This window comes from Sus scrofa, chromosome 6 (assembly GCF_054392235.1).
Source record: "Sus scrofa isolate SSC_HxYL_T2T_F1_AM1 chromosome 6, Sscrofa_HxYL_maternal_Yorkshire_Landrace_v2.0, whole genome shotgun sequence".
NCBI lineage: Eukaryota > Metazoa > Chordata > Mammalia > Artiodactyla > Suidae > Sus > Sus scrofa.
In genome coordinates, this window is record NC_139388.1 from 932835 (window position 1) to 959792 (window position 26958).

Here is a 26958-nt window from a genome sequence, read left to right on the forward strand (position 1 = left end):
CTGACCGTCACCATGTGACGATTCCTGGCCTGTGCGGCAACGCAGAAGCCATTCCCACGAAGCCCAGGCTCCCAGCCCCGACGCGGCTCCCAGGGCCTGGGTCGCCGGGGCACCCTGGGACCGACCAGACCACTGGGCTCTTGGGCCCGAGACCTTGGTTACAACCCAGGGGTGGCTCCTCTCACCTGGAACAGGGCCTCCCTCTCTCAGATTCCAACCCTAAGGGATCACAAGAGACAGGCCCCACCTCGAGAACGAGGGGGGACTCTGAAGGGTGCCCCCCAGGGCTGTGCGTGGGCCCAGACTCCGCCCCCACCCTCCCCAACCACAGCCCTGCGGGAGGGGTCAAGGCCCCTCCCTAAGGACCAGCAAGCCTTCCACCAACCCGGAGAGCTACTACCTTTGAATCACCCCGCTGCCTCACCAAGAGGTGATGTTTCTTTTTCTTTTTTTTTTTTTGTCATCTTAAGGCCGCACCCACGGCATATGGAGGTTCCCAGGCTAGGGCTCAAATCAGAGCTGCAGCTGCCGGCCTACACCACAGCCACTGCAACACAGGATCCAAACCACACCCGCAACCTACACCACAGCTCACGGAAACAGCGGATCCTTAACCCACTGAGCGAGGCCAGGGACTGAACCTGAGTCCTCATGGATGCCAGTCAGATTCGCTTCCGCTGAGCCTCCAGGGGAACGCCCGAAAGTTGATGTTTCTGAATGGGCCCAAAGCCCCCTCTCCCTCTCCCCCTGGGGCAGTTAAAGTGCAGGGCCCAGCAGCGAGGTTTCCCCACCGAGCGGCTGGCCCTGCAGAGAAGCCTACCACCCGATTCCTCAGGGGCCCAGGGGGTTCCCACATTCAGGCCTCCCCAGGGGGCAGGTGGGTTGCTGCCACTGCCCTCCCGTCTGCCTCAGGAACAGCGAGAAAGTGCTCTGGGGCAGGAATCCCTGCAGCGCAGAAGACCCTCAGCTAAAAACACCGTGTGTTTTAATTGCTTTCGGAAGACCCTGGAGGCTGCCCTGCAAGCCCAGGCGCTCGGCTGGGCTCTCCTGCACGTGATGCTCCAGGCTGTCCCTCACCTGTCCCCGGTTCCAGCCCTTTAGCCCCATGGTAAGGGACATGTCCTCTTCCAGGCCGCCTGTGCCTTCCACGAACTCCGCGTAAGTGGTCTCATCAGAGAAGGGTCAGGGGCCCAGTAGCTCCTCCATGTCCGCCCGCTCCAGCACCTCCTTCTCCAGCAGCTGCCTGCCCACCTGCAAGACGCTGCAGTCAGGCCACCCCCCTGCGCCCCAACACAGCGCGCCCCCTTGGCCCGGCCACTGTGAGCCCCAGCAGAGCCTCCGCTCTGTGGCGCCACTCGCCTTGTCCACCTGCTCCCGGCAGCGAGACAGCAGGTCCAGGGTGCGTGCATGGGTGGTGCTGATGAGCGCCCGCACCTCCTCATCCATGAGCTGGGTGGGTGGCCTCGCTGGAGGGCTTCTCCAGCAGCGCCTCGTCCTGCTGCAGAAGGTCCAAGGACTCCTGCCCCAGCCTCGCCCTCATCGCAAACTGCACACCTGGGGTGGGCGAGGAGCACGGGTGAACCTGGCTGGACAACGCCCGGAGCCCCCAGCCCACCGTGGCCACTGCCCTACCTGGGCGTAGGCACTCTGGGTGACCCCGCGCAGGTGGTCCTGGGCCCCCATGGCGACCCGCCCGAAGAACAGCTGCTCGGCGACCCGGCCCCCCAGCAGGGCGCACACACAGTCCAAGAGCTGCTCCTGTGTGTGTAGGTACTGCTCCCTGGGCAGGCACTGGGCGAAGCCAAGCCCCTCACTCCGGGGGCCAGTGGACACCTGCCGGGCAGGGTAGCAACCCTGTCACCCCAGCGCCTCCCCGGCGGCCTGGACCAACCTCGCCCCTCGGACCAGAGTGTGTAAGAGGAGAGCCTAGGCCCCACCACTGACAGGAGTCACCCCAGGATCAACGCAGAAACCCCACCGGTCCTGCCAACCTGAGGACACTGTGGAGGAGCCACGGGCGGGCAGAAGCCGGGGCGGGGGAGGCGAGCTCCACGTCCAACCTCCGTGTGTCAGGTGGTGGCACCGTCCAGACCCCGCCTGGAAGCCCAACCCTACCCCTCTCTGCCCACCCAGCCCTCACGGAACTTTGCGACCAATTCCAGACAGTTACAGCCGCTGAAATGCAGAGCGAGAGAGGCCCGCCGTGTGGGACAGAGCATGCCCACTCGGCACGGCCTGCAGAGTCCCCAGGCAGCCACCCAGGCCAGAGGTCAAGGGATGAGCTGGGAGGGAGCCAGCCCGAATGCACCGCAGACGGGGAGGTGAGACCCACCTTCAGCTGGGGGTCCGCGTGCTCCAGGAACCAGCCCGGCACCACAGAGCGAGCCTCGTGGTAGGCCACTGTCACCTTCTCACAGGGCTGCAGGACCTGCATCTTCTTCTCAAGACCTACAAATCAAACTCCGGATAAGAGGCTGAGGAGAGTCGGACAGCTGAGAAACGGGTGCCCAATCCCCGCCCGCGACTCAGGATGTGCTGGGGGCCGGCCAGTCAGAGCCTCTGTCCAACAGCGACAGCCCCAAAGGCTGTCAGCTCCACACACACACTCCAGCCGGGCTCAGAGCCTGGGCCCACAGCAGACTCCGTGCTGCCCCTGCTCTGCAGAACCACGTCTCGCCCTTTCGGGGTGCCCGCAGCAGATGGCTCTGGGGCCCATCTTTTTAGCCAATGGCATGAGAGGCTCGGTCTGCGGCTTGACTGGAAGTGATTGATGCCAGAAGCAGAGAGAGACAAGAAGTGATTGTCAAATGCCACCTCCAAGCCAGTTATAGGCAGGGAACAGGGTGCAGAAGAGGCAAGGACACCCGAGGGAAGCCCGGCTTTTTGGCTAAGTGGTTAAGGAATCAGACCAGGAACCATAAGGTTGTGGGTTCGATCCCTGGCCTCACTTAGTCGGTTAAAGATCGTGTTTCCATGAGCTGTGGTGTAGGCCGGTGGCTACAACTCTGATTAGACCTCTAGCCTGGGAACCTCCATATGCCGTGGATGCAGCCCTAGAAAAGACCGGGAAAAAAATTTAAAAACCCAACAAAAAGTGAAACAAAAGAGTACGGCCAGCCTGCAGTCCCGACACACCACTTCCCGCACCTCCCCGCCGGAAGCCCCTCACCCGCCGGCCCCAGGAAGCTGCTCGGGAGCCCCTCGCCCACCCGCTGAAGCACATGCTGGCCCTTCGCGCCGTCACGGCGCGCGGCCCCAGCCCTGAAGCCTCCACGAGGAAGCACTCGGCGCATCCTCCTCCAGCCAGGGCAGCGCCCGAACCCGGATCTGACTCAGCGCCCGGCGCTTCCACCCCTTTGAAATTGTAGCTGCTGCTCTAGAAAAAGCCCAAGAGCTGCTGGCAGGTCCCCTGGCTCCAGGGCACTGAGGGCAGGGGGGCCCGGGTGAGCTCGAGGCAGGTGGAGCTGGACCGTCCCCACCCGAGGCCGCCGGCTCACCTCCCATGACCCTCTCAAGGGCCTGTTCGAAGTGCTTCTCCTGAACAGAAGGACTCCGGTGGCGGGTGGCAACGAGGGCCGCTTCACTGCAGACACTGGAAATAGCAGCGCCTGACCCGGGGGGACAGAGAGCAGACGTGAGCATCCCCGGAGCGGGCAGCTCCAGGAAAACCTCCAGCAGAGGGACCAGAGCTAAACCAGGTCAAGGGCGGGAAGGAAACGGGAGCTGCTCTGACAGTCTCCTCTGCTTTTAGCCAGTTTTTCAGTTCAACAACGTAGTGAGGTATAATTTAACAAAATCTATCCATTTTCATTGCATGTTTCAAAGAGTTGTAGCGGATTTACCAAGATGTGTTCATGTCATGGCACCTACCTGGCTCCTGCCCACATCCGCCCCCAGCCACGCATCTACTGTCTGGACGTCCAGGTTCTGGACGTTTTGCACAAATGGAATCAAGACGCGGGCACTTCCGCGTGTGTTTCTTCACGGGGCGTGACATGCTGGGGCCCGTGCAGCAGCGCAGCGTGTTCCAGCGCTTCGACCCCCTTCTCCGGTGTGCTGAGCAGGTGTCCCGAGGAGCCCATGCGAGTCCCAGATCCCGTGTGCCTGCGTGCCTGCATCCGGACGCTGAGGGCCAGCTGTGCACGGCTCTCAGCCACTCACACACACACAGACACGAGGGCAGTTCCGCCTTTTGGCCGCTGGGAAGGGGGCTCCTGTGAAGACCCACGGCCAAGCCACTGCGTGGACAAAGGTTTCCAGGCGTCTCGGACAGATGCCCAGGAGATGCCCATACTTGACTGCTGCATGGCACATGGAGTCCCCAGGCCAGGGATCAAACCTGAGCCGCAGCCACAACCAAAGCAGACCTGCGGCAATGCTGGATCCTTAACCCACCGTGCCCAGCCGGGGACAGAACCCGTGTCCCAGGAGTCCCAACGTGCTGCCAATCCTGTGTGCCCCAGCGGGAACTCCTGGATTTCACTACTTGAAGTACCGCCAACCTGATCTCCACGGCCACACCGTGGGACATGCCGCCAGCAACGCGCGAGGGCCCCTTTCCTACAGCCCTGCCCACTCCTCTCGGCGGTCTTCGCGGCCAGCCCGGTGGGCGTGCAGTGTCATCTCGCTGTGGGTTCGATGTGAATCCTCAATGACTGATGACACCGGGCTGCTTTTCACCTGCTTTCTGGCCATGGGTACGTCTTTGGGAAAACGTACATTCAAATCCTCTGCCTGATTTAAGTTGGGCTCCGAATTCCAGACCCTTCCCAGACGCAGCCATTTCCTCCCACTCGCAGGTACCTTCTCACTCCCTCGACCACGCCCCTGATGCGCAGGACCTCACTTTTGCGGGAGTCCGATTCTGCGTCTCACGGGTTGCCTGGCACGCGAGCCACCAGGGCCGACCCCCCGCTCTCCCCTAAGACCTCAGAGTTCCCGGTCGCCTGCCCACCCTGAGTCGGGCTCTGCGTTCGGTCCCAGGGCCGTATTCCTGTATTCCTGCGTTTGCTTGTGGAGACGGCGGCCCAGCACCTCTGGCTGGATGGACCTCCGTCCCCATCGACGGGCCTCGGCACCCTTGAGAGAGCAACTGCTCAAGACCCACAAGCCTCTGGGCTTCACTCTGCGGGTCTAGGTCTGAGCCTCGTTCTGGGGCTGGGGCTCGAGATGGGAGGGAGTCTTCCAACTCGGCTCCTTTGCGAGGCTGTGTTGGCTGTTCGGGCCCTTGGCAGTTCCATGGGAATTTCAAAGGCAGCTGTCCCGTTTCCAGCCGAAACAACACACGAGCGTCCTGCTTCCCCGCAGCAACTGCCGTCCTCCCACTGACCTGTCACAGGGTCCACCTGCTACAGCAGGTGTCCGTCAACAGACAGCGAAGGACGGGTTCCCGCCCTTGTCTTTGAAACCCCAGAGGGAAAGAAAAAGAAGTTACAAACCAAGGACACGACGGTGCGGCCTTGGTGACGCAGGGACCTGTGTCGGGGGGCTCTGTCACATGGCCTCCGATGACTAACCAGCACCTTCTACTGCAGCCTGAGGGACTCCAGGACGTCTGTGAGGGCAGGTTTAACCAGAATAAGCTCCCTCAGCAGGAGAAAAACAAAACAAAACGCATCCTGGGAATGCCTGGGTTCAGCCAGACCCAGTGCCGTCCGGCCTCCAGGGCTCAGCAAGGAGTCGAGGGAATCTCACGGCCCAGAGGGTGAGGTCCGGCCCCCCGGCAGGCGTCAAGCGTCTCTTTACCTCTGACCGACGTGGGTTACGAAGCGTTTCCGTGTGGAGGCTCTGGGTTTATCTTCTTTGGAGTCTGATGGCCTTTCTGGATATGTAGGCTCCCGTCTTTTATTCATTTGGAGAAGTTTTTGGTTTTGGGGATTTCTTTTTGGCCAGCCTCATGGTACACAGACGTTCCCGGAAGAGGGTCAAACCTGTGCCACAGCAGCGACAACACTGGGTCCTTCACCTGCCGCGCCAGGAGGGCCGCCCAGCTGGGAAGCGCTAGACCAGCCCTCGTCTCTTCCCTGCCCAGAACACCAAGAAGCGGCTGTGGTGGCTGGAGGGAATGAGGCACCCAGGGGGCCACGGTAACTTGGGCTCGCAAAGCCCTGTGGCCGCCGAGGAGGGTGAGCTGGGCAGGAAGGCCCTGGGAGAATCTCTGAACAACTGAGGTTTAAACCACCTGGTAGGGAAACAAGCTTTCCAATGCAAAATGCTGAGGTTTTTGTTTTGTTTTTGTGTTTGTTTTTAGGGCCAAACCTGTGGCCTATGGAGGTTCTCAGACTAGGGGTTGAATTGGAGCTTTAGCTGCCGGCCTACACCACAGCCACAGCAACGCCAGATCCGAGCTGCATCTACGACCTACACCACAGCTCGCGGCAACGCTGGATCCTTAACCCACTCAGCGAGGCCAGGGATCGAACCCTCAACCTCATGGCTCCTCGTCGGGTTCACTTTCACTGCGCCAGGATGGGAACTCCAAAATGTGGAGTTTTAATGACAAAGAGGAGAAAGGCAAAGGAAGACCAGGGTGGGAGGGCAACTAGGAAACAGTATGGCTTCTTCACCTCACCCAGCCTCGTCTCTACAGTCAAAACTGAGCAAGCCTCAACAGAATTAAAAAGGAACAAATCAGGAGTTCCCGTCGTGGCGCAGTGGTTAACGAACCCGACTAGGAACCCCGAGGTTGCGGGTTCGATTCCTGGCCTCACTCAGTGGGTTAAGGTGCTGGTGTTGCTGTGAGCTGTGGTGTAGGTTGCAGATGCAGCTTGGATCTGGCGTTGCTGTGGCTCTGGCGTAGGCCGGTGGCTATAGCTCCGATTTGACCCCTAGCCTGGGAACCTCCATATGCCACGGGAGCAGCCCTAAAAAAGGCAAAACACACACACACACACACACACACAAAAGGAACAAGTCAGCTTTGGGGCTAAGCATCTCTGAGGCCTCTGATATGTCTCAGCAGGTTCAAGGTTCTGAAGACAGGAGTGGCACCTGCTAGGACCAGATGCCACAACCAGAAACCACCCAGCAACACCCAGCCTCCCCAGGCAAGCGGCACAGCCTGGGGACACTCACCTGTGAAGTTGGGCGTGAGGGCCGCCAGCTTCCTCGCCAGGGTGTCCACGCTGAGGCTCCCATCCAGCTTCAGTGGACGCAAATGGACCTTGAAGACAGAGGACCTGCCTTTGATGTCAGGGGGGCCTAACAGAGAGAGGCACAGAGCCCCAGGGAGGGTCACTGGCAGGCACCTCACAGTGGCTGCAAAGGCAGCCCCGTGTGTCTGCACTGCCCTTGGCTACTCACTGGGGCCGGGGAGCCAAGAAAAACAATCCCCAGGTCCCAGACCTTCAGCTCTTCAACCACTGAAGCCCTTTCCTGACTGTGTAGCCTCTGGTCCACGGCACCCCGTCCCAAAGACCGAGCCCCAACAAAGAGGGGGACGCGGGCTGCCCTGGCAACAGGTCCTCCCAGGCAGAGAGGCCGCGTGAGCGCCTCACTGGCAGACTCTGCTCGGAGTCCAAGTAACGGCACCAGGAAGTAAGAGCTGATGAACTTACTTGTGTCACATGCCACCTGCCACCACTGCATGGGCAGCAGTGACATGCCCACAGCCCCGACCACATCCCTGCTCCCACAGCGCAGGGCAGCCAGGCACCTCCACCGCCTCACACGCTCACTGCTTCGGGACCGCAAGAGACTCTCCTCCAAACACACAGCTGATGATCTAACCAAATTCTTGTTTGTTTGTTTGTTTTTTTGCTTTTTAGGGCTGCACCCGGAGCATAAGGAGGGTCCCAGGCTACGGGGTGAATCGGAGCTACAGCTGCCAGCCTACACCACAAGCCACAGCAACAGCAATGCAGGACCTGAGCTGCGTCTGCGACCTACACCACAGCTCCCGGCAACGCCGGATCCTTAACCCACTGAGGGAGGCCAGGGATCGAACCCGCGTGCTCAGAGATGATGTCTGCTCCTTAACCTGCTGAGCCACAACGTGAACTCCTAACTAAACTTCTAAGCCAAGAGCATGAGGGCCTATGCTTGAGCACCCAGGCGGCCAGCACGCTCACCAATGTAAATCCGACGGTCAAAGCGGCCAGGCCGCATCGCGGCCGGGTCCAGGACGTCAGGGTGGTAAGTGCCAGGCCAACACCACGACATTGGCAGAGGATGCCAACCAGGAGAAGGGTGGGTACCAGGGTTTGCAAGAAAGAGCTGGAAAGTCAAAGACAACCACGTCTCACGTTCCCTCAAGAGAAGGGCCACAAACACCGCCTGCACGCTCTCAAGGGCAGGCGGCTCCAGAACGTGGTTCTGCTGCACAAACGGAGCAGTCTCTCTCTCCAAAACGTGCCAGCCCATATAGGCAGCTTCCCCAACCCTTGCCCAACTTCACCTGGGGGCGCGGAGGGCGGCCCACGGCCTCCCTTCAGAAGTCCCACGGCCCAGCCCGGCCTGCTCACGGCTGAGGGGCCCCCGGCCCCCCGCACCCTTTCTCCGGCCGCCTGGCTCAGCCTTCCCCTCAGCAATTCTCTCTTCAATAAAAACCGACGTAGAGACTCCTGTGCCACTGCGGACGCTGCAGCTGCGAGCAGAGCAAAACCAGCGGAGCAGTGAGGCCCGCTCTCGCTGGTGCGGACCACGGCCGTCTGGTGGGGGTCTCGATGCCCGGCTCCCAGTGGGCGGTCTCCAGGTTGCACTCAAAGCTGTCCACACTGCCGACGTCAAACCGCACGGACCTCTGCAGAGACCTCGGCATGAGTGGCGACAGGCGGCAGCGGCCACACAGCCTCCTCACCAGCTCCGGCCCCAGGAAAGCCGCGAGCAGCTCCGACAGGCCCCAGCGCCAAAAACCACAGCCTCGGGTTTCAAATCAAAGTAGAAACGCCCATCACGGAGCTCCCGTTGTGGTTCAGCGGGTTAAGAACCCGATACAGTGTCCGTGAGGATGTGGGTTTGATCCCTGGCCTTGCTCCGTGAGTTAAGGGCCCAGCCCTGCTGCGAGCTGCGGCGCAGGGCACAGATGCAGCTCAGATCCTGCGTTGCTGGGGCTGCGGCCAGGCCGGCAGCGGCAGCTCTGATTTACTGCTCGCCTGGGACCCTCCGTATGTCGCAGGTGCAGCTGTAAAAGGGGGGAAAAGCCCATCGACTGCTGACCCTGCCTTTGCTGCCTTTGGCCCTTTCCTCTCCTCTCCTCCCAAACCCTGGCTAGCGGCTCTGATGTGTTACACGGCCAGTCACAGCCTCATACGGGGTCTCGTGCTACCTGGGACTTGTCCCCGAGGTGTCCGTGTGCATCAGCAAATAAAAGAGGACCTTTCACGGGGGGTGGGGGGCAGTAAAACCAGGAGAGGTGTTTCTCTGAAACAAACCCCAAAACGACACCTTACACTAAACCAAAACCAAAATCTCCGTCTGGAACAGCCAGCCCTGCACCCACCCCTCACCTCGGACGAAGTCCTGGGAGCGGGAATGGCACGCACGGACTGTTTGTTCATGACTTCCAGCCGGTCCACCTAGAAGAGAGGAAGCCCGTGAGTCTCCCGCAGGACACAGGCCTCTGTCCCCGTCCCACGCAGAGAGGCGCGCCTCCCCGGGAGCAGCCTGCGCTGCACAGCACAGTCTGGGTTCTGCCTTCCTCCTACTGTGGACGCTTTCAGCCTGGGGGTGTTTCAGGAACTAGGAACCAAGCGAGAAGAGAACATAAAAGCTGCTACAGCTGAGCAGCAACTTCCAAACTGGCTTAAACAGCCAAAAGGAACGTAAGTCAAAGTCTTGTACTGGGAATTCCCATTGTGGTGCAGCGGAAACGAATCCCGCTGGGAACCATGAGGCTGTTGGTTTGATCCCTGGCCTCGCTCAGTGGGTCAAGGATCTGGCGTTGCTGTGGCTGTAGGCCGGCAGCTGCAGCTCCAATAAGACCCCTAGCCTGGGAACCTCCATATGCCATGGGTGTGGCCCTAGAAGAAAGACAAAACAAAACAAAACAAAACAAAAAAAACTCCTTCAGGAGTTCCCACTGTGGCACAGTGGGATAAGGGTTTGGTGTTGCTGCAGCTGCGGTGTAGGTCGCAGATGTGGTTCAGATTCAATCCTGGCCTAGGAACTTCCACATACTATGGGGGTGCCTGAAAAAAGAAAGGAAAAGAAAGGAAAACAACCACCACAGACAAAAGTCCAAGATCAGATGACTTCAGAGGCAAATTCTACCACACATAATACAAAGAGGAACGTACACCCATCCTTCCAAAACTCTTCCAAAAGGCTGAAAAAGAAGAAACATTCCCAAAGACAGTCTATGAAGCCACCATCGCCCTAATACCAAAACCAAAGATACTACCAAATAAGAAAACTACAGGCCACTATCTTTGACTAATATAGACACAAAAATTCTCAACAAAATTTTTAGTCAACCGAATCCAACAATACATGAAAAAGACCACACACCACAACGAAGTGGGATTCATCCCAAGTTCAAGCCGATGGTTCGACGCAGGTGAATCAACCTCACACAGCACTTAGCAGAAGAAAATTCCCAAACCACATGACCGTCTCAATAGATGGAGAAAAAGGACTTGAAAAATTCAACATCCACTCATAATAAAAACTCTTACCGGAGTTCCCGTCGTGGCGCAGTGGTTAACGAATCCGACTAGGAACCATGAGGGTGCGGGTTCGATCCCTGCCCTTGCTCAGTGGGTTAAAGATCCGGCGTTGCCGTGAGCTGTGGTGTAGGCTGCAGACACGGCTCGGATCCCACATTGCTGTGGCTCTGGCGTAGGCCGGTGGCTACAGCTCCGATTCAACCCCTAGCCTGGGAACCTCCATATGCCGCGTGGGAGCGGCCCAAAGAAATAGCAAAAAGACAAAAAAAAAAAAAAAAAAAAAAACAAACTTTTACCAAGGTGGGTTCCGAGGAAACACATCTCAACATAGTAACAGCCACGTCGGACAAACCCACAGCCAACGTAACACTCAATGGAGAAACGCGAAAAGCCTCCTCGCTAAAACCCGGAGCAGGACGAAGAGGCCCACTCTCGCCGCATTCAGTCGACACGGTACTGGAGTCCGGGTCACAGCACAGCAATCGACAGGGAAGGAAGAGTTCTTGCTGCGGGCCAGTGGTAATGAACCCACTATCCATGAGGACGTGGGCTGGACCCCTGGCCTCGCTCAGTGGGTTGAGCATCCAGCATTGCTGTGAGCTGCGGTGTAAGTTGCAGACGCAGCTCGGACGCCAAGCTGCTGTGGCTGTGGTGCAGGCCAGCAGCTGTAGCTCCGATTCAACCCGCAGCCTGGGAACTTTCATATGCCGCAAGGGAGGCCTTAAAAGCAAAAAAACAAGAGAAAGAAATAAAAGGTATCCAAGTTGGAAAAGTAGAGATAAAACTGTCACTCACTGCAGGGGACATTACAAGCTACATAGAAAACCCTAAGGACTCCACACAAAGACCAGCTGATGTGATAAACAAATTCAGCAAAGTAGCAGGATACAAGATTAACATTCAGAAATCAGTTGTTGGTTTTCTTTTTTGGTCTTTTTGCCTTCTCTAGGGCCGCTCCCCGCAGCATATGGAGGTTCCCACCTAGGGGTCGAATCGGAGCTGTCGCTGCCGGCCTACACCAGAGCCACAGCCACGCGGGATCCGAGCCGCGTCTGCGACCAACACCACAGCTCACGGCAACGCCGGATCCTTAATCCACGGAGCGAGGCCAGGGACTGAACCCACACCCTCATGGTTCCTAGTCAGATTCGCTAACCACTGAGCCACGACAGGAACTCCATCAGCTGCATTTTTGTATACTACCAATGAATATCAGAAAAGGAATGGTAAAAAAAAACTTTTAAAATCTCACACAAAAAAAAACAAAATAAAATAAAATAAAATCCCTAGGAATAAACCTGACCAATGAGGTGAAAGACTTATACACTGAGAACTATGAAAAATTAATAAAGCAAAGTAAAGGAGTTCGAAGAAATGGAAAGACAGTCCATGCGCCTGGGTCGGCAGAATGACTACTGTTAACGTGACCACACCACCCAAAGCCATCTACAGATTTATCGCGAACCCTGCCAAGTCACCCACGGCATTTTCTTACAAAACTAGAACAATCCAAACATTGACACGGCCCCAGAGGAGCCAGGACTGCCAAGGCAACCCTGAGGAAAGGAGCAGAGCAAGAGGCATAATTCTCCCAGACGGCAGACGATGCTACAAAGCCACAGCAACCAGGACAGTGCGGCACCGGTGCAAACAACAGACATGCGGGTCAGCGCAACAGGACGGAGAACCCAGCAGTAAACCCAGACACCCACAGTCAATTAACCTTGGGCACAGGAGGCAGGAATATAAAATTGGAAAAAGACTGTCTCTTTATCCGGCAGTGCTGGGAAAAGTGGACAGCTGCGTGTACATGAAGGAAACTGGCACACACCCGCACACCACGAGCAAAAACAAACTCAAAATGGCTTAAAGACGTCGATATACCATAAACTCCTAGAAGGACTGTTGGCAAGACTCCCTCTGACAAACTGTACTATGTCGCTTTAGGTCAGTCTCTGGAGGCCAGAACAGGTTAAGAACCCACCTGGTATCCACGATGGGGTTTCAACCCTTGGCCTCGCTCAGCGGGTTAAGGATCTGGCGTTGCCACAAGCTGCAGTGGAGGCTACACATGGGGCTCAGATCTGTGGCGCAGGCCTGCAGCTGATGCTCTGATTCCACCCCTAGCCTGGGAACTTCCATGTGCAGGTTCCTAAAAAACAGAAATAATAAAAACATAAAATAGGACCTAACAAACTTACAAGCTTTTGCACAGCCAAGGAAATCATAAACAAAATGAAAAGGTAGCCTACAGAATGGGAGAGCATAGTTGCAAAAGATGCAACCGACAAGGCTTCATTTCCAAAATATACAAACAACTCACGCAACTCAACGACAAAAAAACAAACAACCTGTAAGTTCCTGTGGGGCGCAGTGTTTAAGAGTCAGATGGCCCATCCGGCATTGACGCCTCAGCCACGGTGGCCCCAGCTGTGGTGTGGGTTCGCCCCCAGCCTGAAGACGTCTCCCTGCAACAGGTGAGGCCAACGAACACCACACAACACCCGGGCCTAAAGAGCCATTTCTCCAAAGAAGACACGCGGGCAGCGTCCAGGCACACGCAGAGCCCGATGTCGCCAGTTTAGAGGAGTGCAAAGCAAAACACCCTGCCCACCACCTCACCCCAGGCAGAAGAGCCATCCGACCATGAGTGAGTCTACAAACAACAGATGCTGAGAGGGTGCTGGGAAAAGGGGGCCTCCCACACTGTTGGTGGGGGTGTATTTGGCACAACCACTCTGGAGAACAGCACGGAGGTTCCTGAGAAAACGAAACCCCACACCTGCCTGGGCACACATTCGGACAAAAGTACCATTCGCAAAGACTCACGCCCCTTTTCTGCTCACGGCCAAGAGGTGGAAACAACCTAAACGTCCGCTGACAGATGAGTGGATTAAGACGATGTGGTGCACACACACAAGGAAACACAAACCAGCCAGAGGAATGAATGAAACAACGCCACTTGCAGCAACACAAGCAGCCCCAGAAATTACCACACTAAGTGACCTAAGTCAGAGACTCCCTTAGTGACACACAGTGATCTGATATCACCTACATGTAGACTCTAAAACATGACACAGGAGTTCCCATCATGGCTCCGTGGTGAACGAATCCGACGAAGAACCATGAGGGTGCGGGTTCGATCCCTGCCCTTGCTCAGTGGGTTAAAGATCCGGCGTTGCCGTGAGCTGTGGTGTAGGCTGCAGACACGGCTCGGATCCCACATTGCTGTGGCTCTGGCGTAGGCCGGTGGCTACAGCTCCGATTCAACCCCTAGCCTGGGAACCTCCATATGCCGCGTGGGAGCGGCCCAAAGAAATAGCAAAAAGACAAAAAAAAAAAAAAAAAAAAAAACAAACTTTTACCAAGGTGGGTTCCGAGGAAACACATCTCAACATAGTAACAGCCACGTCGGACAAACCCACAGCCAACGTAACACTCAATGGAGAAACGCGAAAAGCCTCCTCGCTAAAACCCGGAGCAGGACGAAGAGGCCCACTCTCGCCGCATTCAGTCGACACGGTACTGGAGTCCGGGTCACAGCACAGCAATCGACAGGGAAGGAAGAGTTCTTGCTGCGGGCCAGTGGTAATGAACCCACTATCCATGAGGACGTGGGCTGGACCCCTGGCCTCGCTCAGTGGGTTGAGCATCCAGCATTGCTGTGAGCTGCGGTGTAAGTTGCAGACGCAGCTCGGACGCCAAGCTGCTGTGGCTGTGGTGCAGGCCAGCAGCTGTAGCTCCGATTCAACCCGCAGCCTGGGAACTTTCATATGCCGCAAGGGAGGCCTTAAAAGCAAAAAAACAAGAGAAAGAAATAAAAGGTATCCAAGTTGGAAAAGTAGAGATAAAACTGTCACTCACTGCAGGGGACATTACAAGCTACATAGAAAACCCTAAGGACTCCACACAAAGACCAGCTGATGTGATAAACAAATTCAGCAAAGTAGCAGGATACAAGATTAACATTCAGAAATCAGTTGTTGGTTTTCTTTTTTGGTCTTTTTGCCTTCTCTAGGGCCGCTCCCCGCAGCATATGGAGGTTCCCACCTAGGGGTCGAATCGGAGCTGTCGCTGCCGGCCTACACCAGAGCCACAGCCACGCGGGATCCGAGCCGCGTCTGCGACCAACACCACAGCTCACGGCAACGCCGGATCCTTAATCCACGGAGCGAGGCCAGGGACTGAACCCACACCCTCATGGTTCCTAGTCAGATTCGCTAACCACTGAGCCACGACAGGAACTCCATCAGCTGCATTTTTGTATACTACCAATGAATATCAGAAAAGGAATGGTAAAAAAAAACTTTTAAAATCTCACACAAAAAAAAACAAAATAAAATAAAATAAAATCCCTAGGAATAAACCTGACCAATGAGGTGAAAGACTTATACACTGAGAACTATGAAAAATTAATAAAGCAAAGTAAAGGAGTTCGAAGAAATGGAAAGACAGTCCATGCGCCTGGGTCGGCAGAATGACTACTGTTAACGTGACCACACCACCCAAAGCCATCTACAGATTTATCGCGAACCCTGCCAAGTCACCCACGGCATTTTCTTACAAAACTAGAACAATCCAAACATTGACACGGCCCCAGAGGAGCCAGGACTGCCAAGGCAACCCTGAGGAAAGGAGCAGAGCAAGAGGCATAATTCTCCCAGACGGCAGACGATGCTACAAAGCCACAGCAACCAGGACAGTGCGGCACCGGTGCAAACAACAGACATGCGGGTCAGCGCAACAGGACGGAGAACCCAGCAGTAAACCCAGACACCCACAGTCAATTAACCTTGGGCACAGGAGGCAGGAATATAAAATTGGAAAAAGACTGTCTCTTTATCCGGCAGTGCTGGGAAAAGTGGACAGCTGCGTGTACATGAAGGAAACTGGCACACACCCGCACACCACGAGCAAAAACAAACTCAAAATGGCTTAAAGACGTCGATATACCATAAACTCCTAGAAGGACTGTTGGCAAGACTCCCTCTGACAAACTGTACTATGTCGCTTTAGGTCAGTCTCTGGAGGCCAGAACAGGTTAAGAACCCACCTGGTATCCACGATGGGGTTTCAACCCTTGGCCTCGCTCAGCGGGTTAAGGATCTGGCGTTGCCACAAGCTGCAGTGGAGGCTACACATGGGGCTCAGATCTGTGGCGCAGGCCTGCAGCTGATGCTCTGATTCCACCCCTAGCCTGGGAACTTCCATGTGCAGGTTCCTAAAAAACAGAAATAATAAAAACATAAAATAGGACCTAACAAACTTACAAGCTTTTGCACAGCCAAGGAAATCATAAACAAAATGAAAAGGTAGCCTACAGAATGGGAGAGCATAGTTGCAAAAGATGCAACCGACAAGGCTTCATTTCCAAAATATACAAACAACTCACGCAACTCAACGACAAAAAAACAAACAACCTGTAAGTTCCTGTGGGGCGCAGTGTTTAAGAGTCAGATGGCCCATCCGGCATTGACGCCTCAGCCACGGTGGCCCCAGCTGTGGTGTGGGTTCGCCCCCAGCCTGAAGACGTCTCCCTGCAACAGGTGAGGCCAACGAACACCACACAACACCCAGGCCTAAAGAGCCATTTCTCCAAAGAAGACACGCGGGCAGCGTCCAGGCACACGCAGAGCCCGATGTCGCCAGTTTAGAGGAGTGCAAAGCAAAACACCCTGCCCACCACCTCACCCCAGGCAGAAGAGCCATCCGACCATGAGTGAGTCTACAAACAACAGATGCTGAGAGGGTGCTGGGAAAAGGGGGCCTCCCACACTGTTGGTGGGGGTGTATTTGGCACAACCACTCTGGAGAACAGCACGGAGGTTCCTGAGAAAACGAAACCCCACACCTGCCTGGGCACACATTCGGACAAAAGTACCATTCGCAAAGACTCACGCCCCTTTTCTGCTCACGGCCAAGAGGTGGAAACAACCTAAACGTCCGCTGACAGATGAGTGGATTAAGACGATGTGGTGCACACACACAAGGAAACACAAACCAGCCAGAGGAATGAATGAAACAACGCCACTTGCAGCAACACAAGCAGCCCCAGAAATTACCACACTAAGTGACCTAAGTCAGAGACTCCCTTAGTGACACACAGTGATCTGATATCACCTACATGTAGACTCTAAAACATGACACAGGAGTTCCCATCATGGCTCCGTGGTGAACGAATCCGACGAAGAACCATGAGGGTGCGGGTTCGATCCCTGCCCTTGCTCAGTGGGTTAAAGATCCGGCGTTGCCGTGAGCTGTGGTGTAGGCTGCAGACACGGCTCGGATCCCACATTGCTGTGGCTCTGGCGTAGGCCGGTGGCTACAGCTCCGATTCAACCCCTAGCCTGGGAACCTCCATATGCCGCGTGGGAGCGGCCCAAAGAAATAGCAAAAAGACAAAAAAAAAAAAAAAAAAAAAAACAAACTTTTACCAAGGTGGGTTCCGAGGAAACACATCTCAACATAGTAACAGCCACGTCGGACAAACCCACAGCCAACGTAACACTCAATGGAGAAACGCGAAAAGCCTCCTCGCTAAAACCCGGAGCAGGACGAAGAGGCCCACTCTCGCCGCATTCAGTCGACACGGTACTGGAGTCCGGGTCACAGCACAGCAATCGACAGGGAAGGAAGAGTTCTTGCTGCGGGCCAGTGGTAATGAACCCACTATCCATGAGGACGTGGGCTGGACCCCTGGCCTCGCTCAGTGGGTTGAGCATCCAGCATTGCTGTGAGCTGCGGTGTAAGTTGCAGACGCAGCTCGGACGCCAAGCTGCTGTGGCTGTGGTGCAGGCCAGCAGCTGTAGCTCCGATTCAACCCGCAGCCTGGGAACTTTCATATGCCGCAAGGGAGGCCTTAAAAGCAAAAAAACAAGAGAAAGAAATAAAAGGTATCCAAGTTGGAAAAGTAGAGATAAAACTGTCACTCACTGCAGGGGACATTACAAGCTACATAGAAAACCCTAAGGACTCCACACAAAGACCAGCTGATGTGATAAACAAATTCAGCAAAGTAGCAGGATACAAGATTAACATTCAGAAATCAGTTGTTGGTTTTCTTTTTTGGTCTTTTTGCCTTCTCTAGGGCCGCTCCCCGCAGCATATGGAGGTTCCCACCTAGGGGTCGAATCGGAGCTGTCGCTGCCGGCCTACACCAGAGCCACAGCCACGCGGGATCCGAGCCGCGTCTGCGACCAACACCACAGCTCACGGCAACGCCGGATCCTTAATCCACGGAGCGAGGCCAGGGACTGAACCCACACCCTCATGGTTCCTAGTCAGATTCGCTAACCACTGAGCCACGACAGGAACTCCATCAGCTGCATTTTTGTATACTACCAATGAATATCAGAAAAGGAATGGTAAAAAAAAACTTTTAAAATCTCACACAAAATAAAATAAAATAAAATCCCTAGGAATAAACCTGACCAATGAGGTGAAAGACTTATACACTGAGAACTATGAAAAATTAATAAAGCAAAGTAAAGGAGTTCGAAGAAATGGAAAGACAGTCCATGCGCCTGGGTCGGCAGAATGACTACTGTTAACGTGACCACACCACCCAAAGCCATCTACAGATTTATCGCGAACCCTGCCAAGTCACCCACGGCATTTTCTTACAAAACTAGAACAATCCAAACATTGACACGGCCCCAGAGGAGCCAGGACTGCCAAGGCAACCCTGAGGAAAGGAGCAGAGCAAGAGGCATAATTCTCCCAGACGGCAGACGATGCTACAAAGCCACAGCAACCAGGACAGTGCGGCACCGGTGCAAACAACAGACATGCGGGTCAGCGCAACAGGACGGAGAACCCAGCAGTAAACCCAGACACCCACAGTCAATTAACCTTGGGCACAGGAGGCAGGAATATAAAATTGGAAAAAGACTGTCTCTTTATCCGGCAGTGCTGGGAAAAGTGGACAGCTGCGTGTACATGAAGGAAACTGGCACACACCCGCACACCACGAGCAAAAACAAACTCAAAATGGCTTAAAGACGTCGATATACCATAAACTCCTAGAAGGACTGTTGGCAAGACTCCCTCTGACAAACTGTACTATGTCGCTTTAGGTCAGTCTCTGGAGGCCAGAACAGGTTAAGAACCCACCTGGTATCCACGATGGGGTTTCAACCCTTGGCCTCGCTCAGCGGGTTAAGGATCTGGCGTTGCCACAAGCTGCAGTGGAGGCTACACATGGGGCTCAGATCTGTGGCGCAGGCCTGCAGCTGATGCTCTGATTCCACCCCTAGCCTGGGAACTTCCATGTGCAGGTTCCTAAAAAACAGAAATAATAAAAACATAAAATAGGACCTAACAAACTTACAAGCTTTTGCACAGCCAAGGAAATCATAAACAAAATGAAAAGGTAGCCTACAGAATGGGAGAGCATAGTTGCAAAAGATGCAACCGACAAGGCTTCATTTCCAAAATATACAAACAACTCACGCAACTCAACGACAAAAAAACAAACAACCTGTAAGTTCCTGTGGGGCGCAGTGTTTAAGAGTCAGATGGCCCATCCGGCATTGACGCCTCAGCCACGGTGGCCCCAGCTGTGGTGTGGGTTCGCCCCCAGCCTGAAGACGTCTCCCTGCAACAGGTGAGGCCAACGAACACCACACAACACCCGGGCCTAAAGAGCCATTTCTCCAAAGAAGACACGCGGGCAGCGTCCAGGCACACGCAGAGCCCGATGTCGCCAGTTTAGAGGAGTGCAAAGCAAAACACCCTGCCCACCACCTCACCCCAGGCAGAAGAGCCATCCGACCATGAGTGAGTCTACAAACAACAGATGCTGAGAGGGTGCTGGGAAAAGGGGGCCTCCCACACTGTTGGTGGGGGTGTATTTGGCACAACCACTCTGGAGAACAGCACGGAGGTTCCTGAGAAAACGAAACCCCACACCTGCCTGGGCACACATTCGGACAAAAGTACCATTCGCAAAGACTCACGCCCCTTTTCTGCTCACGGCCAAGAGGTGGAAACAACCTAAACGTCCGCTGACAGATGAGTGGATTAAGACGATGTGGTGCACACACACAAGGAAACACAAACCAGCCAGAGGAATGAATGAAACAACGCCACTTGCAGCAACACAAGCAGCCCCAGAAATTACCACACTAAGTGACCTAAGTCAGAGACTCCCTTAGTGACACACAGTGATCTGATATCACCTACATGTAGACTCTAAAACATGACACAGGAGTTCCCATCATGGCTCCGTGGTGAACGAATCCGACGAAGAACCATGAGGTTGCAGGTTCGATTCCCGGCCTCGCTCAGTGGGTTAAGGATCCGGCCTCGCCGTAAGCTGTGGTGTAGGTCACAGACATGGCTTGGATCCTGCGTTGCTGTGGCTGTGACGCAAGCTGGCGGCTACAGCTCCAATTCGACCCCTAGCCTGGGAACGTCCATATGCTGCTGGTGCGGCCCTAAAAAGAAGAAAATAAATAAGTAAGACATGGCACAGAGGAGTTCCCACCGTGGTGCGGAGGGTAAATGAGCTGACTTGTCTCTGTCAAGGCACCAGTCTGATGCCCAGGCAGTGGGTTTCGGAACCACCACTGCCTCAGCTGTAGTGTACGTCATTGCTCCAGCTCAGATCCCATCCCTGGCCCAGAAACTTCTATGTGCTGCAGATGCGGCCAAAGAGAAAAAATAATAAGATACATGGCACAGCAGTTTCTGCTGTGGCACAACTGGCTCACCAGCATCTCTGCAGCGTCAGAACACAGGTCCCACCCCCAGCCCAGCCCAGCGGATTAAAGGATCCAGCATTGCCACAGCCATGGTGAATGCTGCAAATGATCCCGGCCCAGGAACTCCACATGCCGAGGGGCAGCCAAAAAAAGAAAAAGAAAATATGGCAAAATGAACACAGCAACAAAACAGAAACAGACTCAAAGACAGACAAGAGAACCGTGGTTGCCAAAGGGGACGGACGGAAGGAGTGGGACGGACGGGGAGTTTGGGGTTGATACATGCAAACGATCACATTTATTGACTCATGTAGTTATATATTTACGCATTTATTTTGTTTTTTGTCTTTTCAGGGCTGCATCCGAGGCATACAGAGGTTCCCAGGCTAGGGGTCTCATGGGAGCTGTAGCCGACGGCCTACACCACAGCCACAGCCACAGCCACAGCCTCGCAGGATCCGAGCCATGTCTGCAACCTACATCACATCTCATGGCAACACCGGATCCTTAACCCACTGAGGGAGGCCAGGGATCGAACCCGCAACCTCATGGTTGCTAGTCGGGTTCGTTACCCACTGCGCCACGACGGGAACTCCGCAAACTATCACATTTAGAATGGATAAACAATGAGATCCTACCGCACAGCACAGGGAACTCTATCCAGTCCCTTGGGACAGACTATGATGAAAAACTTTATTGTTTTAAAAAGAATGTACAGGAGTTCCCCTCATGGCTCAGAAACGAATCGGACTAGCAACCATGCAGATGCAGGATCGATCCCTGCACTCCCTCAGTGGCTTAAGGATCCGACGTTGCCAGGAGCTGTGGTGTGGGTCGGAGACACGGCTTGGATCTGGAATTGCTTTGGCTGTGACATCAGCCAACAGCTGTAGCTCCTATTCGACCCCTAGCCAGGGAACTTCCCTAGGCTGTGGGTGAGCCCTAAAAAGCAAAAAAGAAAGCAAAATTAACACGAGCAAAGAAGGGGAATCACAGGAGTCTGTTGGGCAGAAGCACAGGCAAACCCCGGGATCTGCGATTGCCACGAGCAGGGGACTGAGCTCCAGGGAGAGGGTCCGAACTGGGCAGCCCTGCTGCAGAACCGCTTGGTGGGGGAGCCAGACGTGAAGAACGGAGGAGACACCCAGGACTGCGGCTTTCCACATGCCCTTGGAAAACTGACCCCAAACTGAGAAAAATCCTTCCCAAGTGAAAAAAAGGCGGTCAGACAGAGGCTTGAGACTTGCTGAGGTTTCAGACAGCGTCTCCGCCAGACAGTCCGCAAGCAGCCAGCCAACCACAGCAGGTGCGGGGCCTGAGCCCAGTATCCAGACAAGTTCCAGGAACACAAGCATGGGGCTGCCCTCTTTTTGTTCACGGCATCCTTGCAGCAACCCCAACACACAGCCATGGACACCTGAAGGCCAAGGTGGCCCTGGGAACAGCCAAACATACTATGTGACAGAAAGAAATCCTGCAGAAACATTCAGGACAAACCACGAGTCTCCAGTGAGGTCTCGAGGAAGCTCCATGAGCCGAAGGTCTCGTGTTTGCAGCCGATCACCTACCCCCCGGGCTCTTCTGGGCCCTTGCGCGGGCTCCACACTCACCGGAACTGAGCAGGAGGCATCTCCCAGGAGAAACACATCTGATAAATGCTGAATCCCCAGCGCCAACGGCTTCAGGTCTGCACAAGCTGTGGAAATGCCCAGCCATGAAGACTAAGTAGGGGAGTGAGCCCGCGTCCGCAAAGAAGGGGAGGAAAGGAAGTGGCAACACCCCGCCGTGCGCCCACCTGGTCACCTCCCAAGATTAACCCAATACAAATGAATGCTTTAAAAATTCTCAAATGTAGGAGTTCCCGTCATGGCTCAGCAGGTGATGAATCCAACTAGGAACCATGAGGTTGCGGGTTTGGTCCCTGGCCTCGCTCAGTGGGTTAAGGATCTGGCGTTGCCGTGAGCTGTGGTGTAGGTTGCAGACGCGGCTCAGATGCCGCGTTCCTGTGGCTCTGGTGTAGGCTGGTGGCTACAGCTCCGATTCAACCCCTAGCCTGGGAACCTCCATGTGCTGCGGGGAGCAGCCCCAGAAAAAGGCAAAAAGACCAAAAAAAAAAAAAAAAAAAAACCCTCAAATGTAGGTGTTCCCATTATGGCTCAGCAGTAACGAACCCAACTAGTATCCATGAGGACATGGGTTCAATCCCCTGGCTCAGTGGATTAAGGATCTAGTGTCGCCGTGAGCTGTGGTGTAGGAGGCAGATGTGGCTTGGATCCTGCATTGCTGAGGCTGTGGTATAGGCCGACAGCTGCAGCTCCAATTGGACCCCTAGCCTAGGACCACCCACACGCCACAGGAGCAGCCCAGAAAACCCAAATAAATAAATAAATAAATTTTTAAAAGTAAAAATACACAGATGTAAACCTGCCAGTCTGATCTGCCAACCTGTGTCTTTTGTTTTAGTAGCTCTTGGTTTTTCTTTTTTTGTCTTTTTGTCTTTTCCGGGGCTGCATCCGCCGCATATGGAGGTTCCCAGGCTAGGGATCTAATCGGAGCTACAGCTGCCGGCCTATGCCAGAGCCATGGTGTTTTTCTTTTTTTCCCCTTTTTTTAGGACCATACTCTCAGCATAAGGGATTCCCAGGCTATGGGTCAAATTGGAGCTGTAGTCGCCGGCCTCCAACAGAGAGAGCCACAGCAACTCGGGATCCAAGCCCTGTCTGCCACCTATACCGCAGTTCACAGCAACGCCAGATCCTTGACCCACTGAGCAAGGCCAGGGATCAAACCCACAACCTCATGGTTCCTAGTCGGCTTTGTTTCTGCTGCACCACGACAGGAACTCCCCTGTCGGTTTTTCTAAGTTTGTGTTTCTTATACTTCTCCTCAAGAATTCTGCAAACCCGTATGGACAAAATGAAGAGGTTCTGGTACTTTTTGTTTTTGTTTTTTGGTCTTTTTGCCATTTCTTGGGCTGCTCCTGCGGCATATGGAGGTTCCTAGGCTAGGGGTCTAATTGGAGCTATAACTGCCAGCTTACACCAGAGCTATAGCAACTCAAGAGCCGAGTCTGTAACCTACACCACAGCTCACGGCAACGCCGGATCCTTAACCCACTGAGCGAGACCAGGGATCTAACCCGCAACCTCATGGTTCCTAGTCGGATTCGCTAACCACTGAGCCACGACAGGAACTCCACGAGTCGGGCTGGTTAACCACTGAGCCATCAGAGGAACTCCTGAATCACTTTGTCATATAGCAGAAATTATCACAACTCCGAGGTTCCGGTACTTTAAAAGCAGGCATCGCACTCCTATAAGCAGCCATGCCCTTAAACCAGGACAAAGAGGCTGAGGGAGAAGCCAGTTTTTTCCCGGACGTCAGCTTGACGCGCTCGATGCGCGCCTCCGCGTCCTCAGGTCCTCCTGCTCGCGCCGGGGGCCTCCACACCCAGGCTCCCCCAGAAACGCTGAGCGCAGCCCCCAGCCTGCTTTCGGGGCCAACGTGCTCCCAACGAACGGCATTCTGCACGCTGCCTCTGCTGGGCTTTCCCAACCGTGACGCAGCCCGGCCAACCCTCAGCCGGGCAGAAACAAAGGTTTGCTCCCGTCCGGCCCCCAGGACTCGCCCTCGACGCCCTTTCAGAGGAGTGTGTCTCTCACCACCTTCACGGACAGAACAAAACCGTAAAGACAGGAGGTGACGCAGCAACGAGAAGAGCGGGGTGTGACGAGTACGGAAGCTAAGAAGGGGAGGGCAGGAGCTCCTGCGTCATCACGCACCCCGTGTCACGCTCCCCACACAGACACCAAGGGAGCCTCGCTTGGTTCCCGTGAACCTGGTGCAGGTAATGATGACAGAAAAAGAAGAGCACCTTCGGTGGTTTCGAACAGAGCCACTGGGAACACGACGTCAGTCCCGACCCCAGGGGCCACTGCTGGACACGGATTCCCTGCAGGCACTGCCACGAGAGAGAATTATCTGCCTCTGCAGGTCAATGGGGCATTTCCCACAGTGGCGATTACAGCCTCCAAGGGACTGGGATTCAGGCTGAAGTGTAACCCTGAAGTCTTCATCTGCTTTACCCCATTAAAAACACATTTCACGGAGCTCCCATGTGGCCCGGCAGTAACAAACCCGACTGGTACCCATGAGGACTCGAGTTCAATCCCAGTGGGTTAAGGCTCTGGCGCTGCCTGTGAGCTGTGGTGGAGGCTGCAGACGTGGCTTGGATCCTTCACTGCTGTGGCTGTAGGGTGGGCTGGAGGCTGCAGCTCTGATTCGACCCCTAGCCTGGGAATCTCCATATCCCATAAGTGCAGCCCTAAAAAGCAAAAATAAATAAATAACTGAAAATGCTGGAGCAGCTGTGACCTTACATTTCCTCTTCCATAAAACAGAGTTATGGAGTTCCAGCTATGGCACAGGAGATTAAGAAACCCACCGCAGGAGCTCAGGTGGCTGCCTAGGTGCAGGTTCCATCCCCCAGCCAAGGAGGTGGGTTAAAGGATCCCACGTAGCTGCAGATAAGGCTTAGTCAGTCCCTGGCTCGGAAACTTCCATGTGACACGGGTGGGGCCATTAAAATAAAAACCAAAACAGGGTCTTATCCTACATGACAAGTGAGTAGAAAGCTGACAAGTGAGTAGAAAGCTTACAAGTGACAACCCGTGCAGCCCTGAGCCCAGAAACCCTCAAACAGGATTAGCTATGATTACACTGGCAGAACTGGGCTCGAAGAAGGTCTCAACAAAAAAACACAACACTTGACAAATCCCTTTCACGACATCACATCGGAGGGACAAGTGCGAGACAGAGCAGAAGAAAGCGCCGGAGAAGGCACAGCAGGTCAGCAGCGCAGCGAGGCCTGAACGCAATTTGCTCCCCGTGGGCTCAGGACCACGTGGGTTCAGGGTCAGTGGAATAAGGGGACGGGGGCGGGCGCACCGGAAGCACGGGAACTTCAGAAGGAAAGGGCGAAAGGGGCCCGAGGGAGGAGGGCGGGGCCCGAGGGAGGAGGGCGGGGCCCGAGGGAGGAGGGCGGGGCCCGAGGGAGGAGGGCGGGGCCCGAGGGAGGAGGGCGGGGCCCGAGGGAGGAGGGCGGGGCCCGAGGGAGGAGGGCGGGGCCCGAGGGAGGAGGGCGGGGCCCGAGGGCGGGGCCCGAGGGCGGGGCCCGAGGGAGGAGGGCGGGGCCCGAGGGACCGACGGACTCGGGACTGGGCGGGAGCCCCAGGGCCCTCTGGCAGGGGATGTCACCGCCGCTCCTGGGTTGGCGGGTTCCCTCGCGCGGACCCCGTTCCCCGGCACCGACCCGCGCACCCCAACGGCGCGAGCGCGACGCCGAGGTCAGCCGTCCTCCCTGCCGCCCCGGATCGGTGGGCTCACCTGCCGGACGGGTCCGAACGACTTCCCGCCCGCCCCAGCCGTCCAGCCGCCTCGCCACGGCACGGCGAGCGGGCCGACCACCGCCGGCGGCCGCTGGGACAGGCTCCACGCCCGACCCGACGCCGCTCGGGCGGGCACCCGCGCCCCGCTGCGGCGAACGGGCCAGAGGACGCCACGCCCCGAGCCCACCCGCGCGGTCGCCTAACGCATGCGCCGTAGGGCCGAGGCGCCGACACAGGGGCCTCTGTTCAGGTGTCTACTTGATGGCCTGATGCCGTCGGCCTCTGAACGCGCGCCCTGCCTTGTCCTACCCAGACGCCTTTCCCCGCCCAGACACCTGACCTGCCCAGGGACCGACTCGCACGAGATGCTGAGAGGGGAGCCAGCGCCTTTAGACTTACTTTAAATCGGGCATCTCCGAGGACACGCCCTCCCGGGGTCCTCCGTGGGCAGCGGCTCTCAGAGTCGAGCGCGCGGCGCGCTGGGAACAGGTTCTGCTTGGAACTGGCGGGGCGTGTGCCGGACACCTTCCTTCCCTTGCTCGGATTTTTATTTTCTGCATCACAGAAACTCAGCCAGGCCTGATGTGCTTGCTGTCCAGGAATTTGGACACTGATGGACGCCGGGGGGCCACGCTGCCCGCCCTGCAGCCCAGAGTGAACCGGCCTGTTCCTGGGCAGTGTGGCTGGGCAGACCTGTAGCGACCCTTCGCGTCTCCGGGGACGTCAGCCTGCGCCTCCTCCTCGAAGCCCCACTCCCTCTCCCGAGTTCTGCAAGGGAGCCTTGAGGAAACAGGCTTTTCTTGCACCTGGGAGTGCTGCTGTTTCTGTACATTTTGGAGGCAAAGATGCCTGGGAAAAGGCCCCTAAGCGCGGCGGCCCTCCCCGGGAGTGCCAAAAGGGAACGGAAAGCAATTGCCCTAGACATAAAATTAGAAGTGTTAAGACGATTTGAGATGGGTGAAAAGCTCAGCCAGATCGCAAAGGCCTTAGGCCTTGCCGTCTCCACAGTGGCTACCATCCGAGATAATAAAGAAAAAAATCAAAGCGAGCTCCCAAATCGCCACCCCCTTGCGAGCATCTCGGCTGACCCGCCACCGAAACGCACTCATGGAGACCATGGAGCGATTGTTGCGTGTGTGGCTCGAAGACCACGGCCAGCGGAACGTGGCCCTGAGCGTCTCCGTTATTCAGGAGAAGGCTAAGAGTTTGTTCGACGACTTACAGCGTGAACAAGGTGCGAGCTCCCAGACGGAGACGTTTAGT

At 55.7% G+C, this 26958-nt stretch overlaps 1 protein-coding gene across 1 annotated transcript; it reads right to left on the reverse strand.

Moving 5' to 3' along the window:
- Positions 1-968: 968 nt before the first annotated feature.
- On the reverse strand, positions 969-26813 carry LOC100738955 (mitochondrial inner membrane m-AAA protease component AFG3L1). The gene is made up of 9 exons (XM_084959123.1): positions 26760-26813; positions 25694-25949; positions 9447-9515; positions 7075-7200; positions 3498-3608; positions 2333-2448; positions 1633-1833; positions 1360-1554; positions 969-1251 (listed from the first exon to the last, which is right to left on the reverse strand). Exons 1-8 carry the CDS (start codon positions 26811-26813, stop codon positions 1537-1539), a joined length of 951 nt encoding a protein of 316 aa, XP_084815249.1. The 3' UTR covers positions 969-1251; positions 1360-1536.
- Positions 26814-26958: the final 145 nt, after the last annotated feature.

Excerpts from the sequence above, each read along its gene's own strand:
- LOC100738955 (XM_084959123.1), bottom strand. The coding sequence starts at position 26,813 with ATGGTCTCCATGAGTGCGTTTCGGTGGCGGGTCAGCCGAGATGCTCGC. Across the intron at positions 9,516-25,693 it reads CGTTCGGACCCGTCCGGCAG|GTGGACCGGCTGGAAGTCAT; the intron begins GTGAGCCCACCG and ends CCTCTCTTCTAG. Across the intron at positions 1,834-2,332 it reads ACGCGGACCCCCAGCTGAAG|GTGTCCACTGGCCCCCGGAG; the intron begins GTGGGTCTCACC and ends CCTGCCCGGCAG.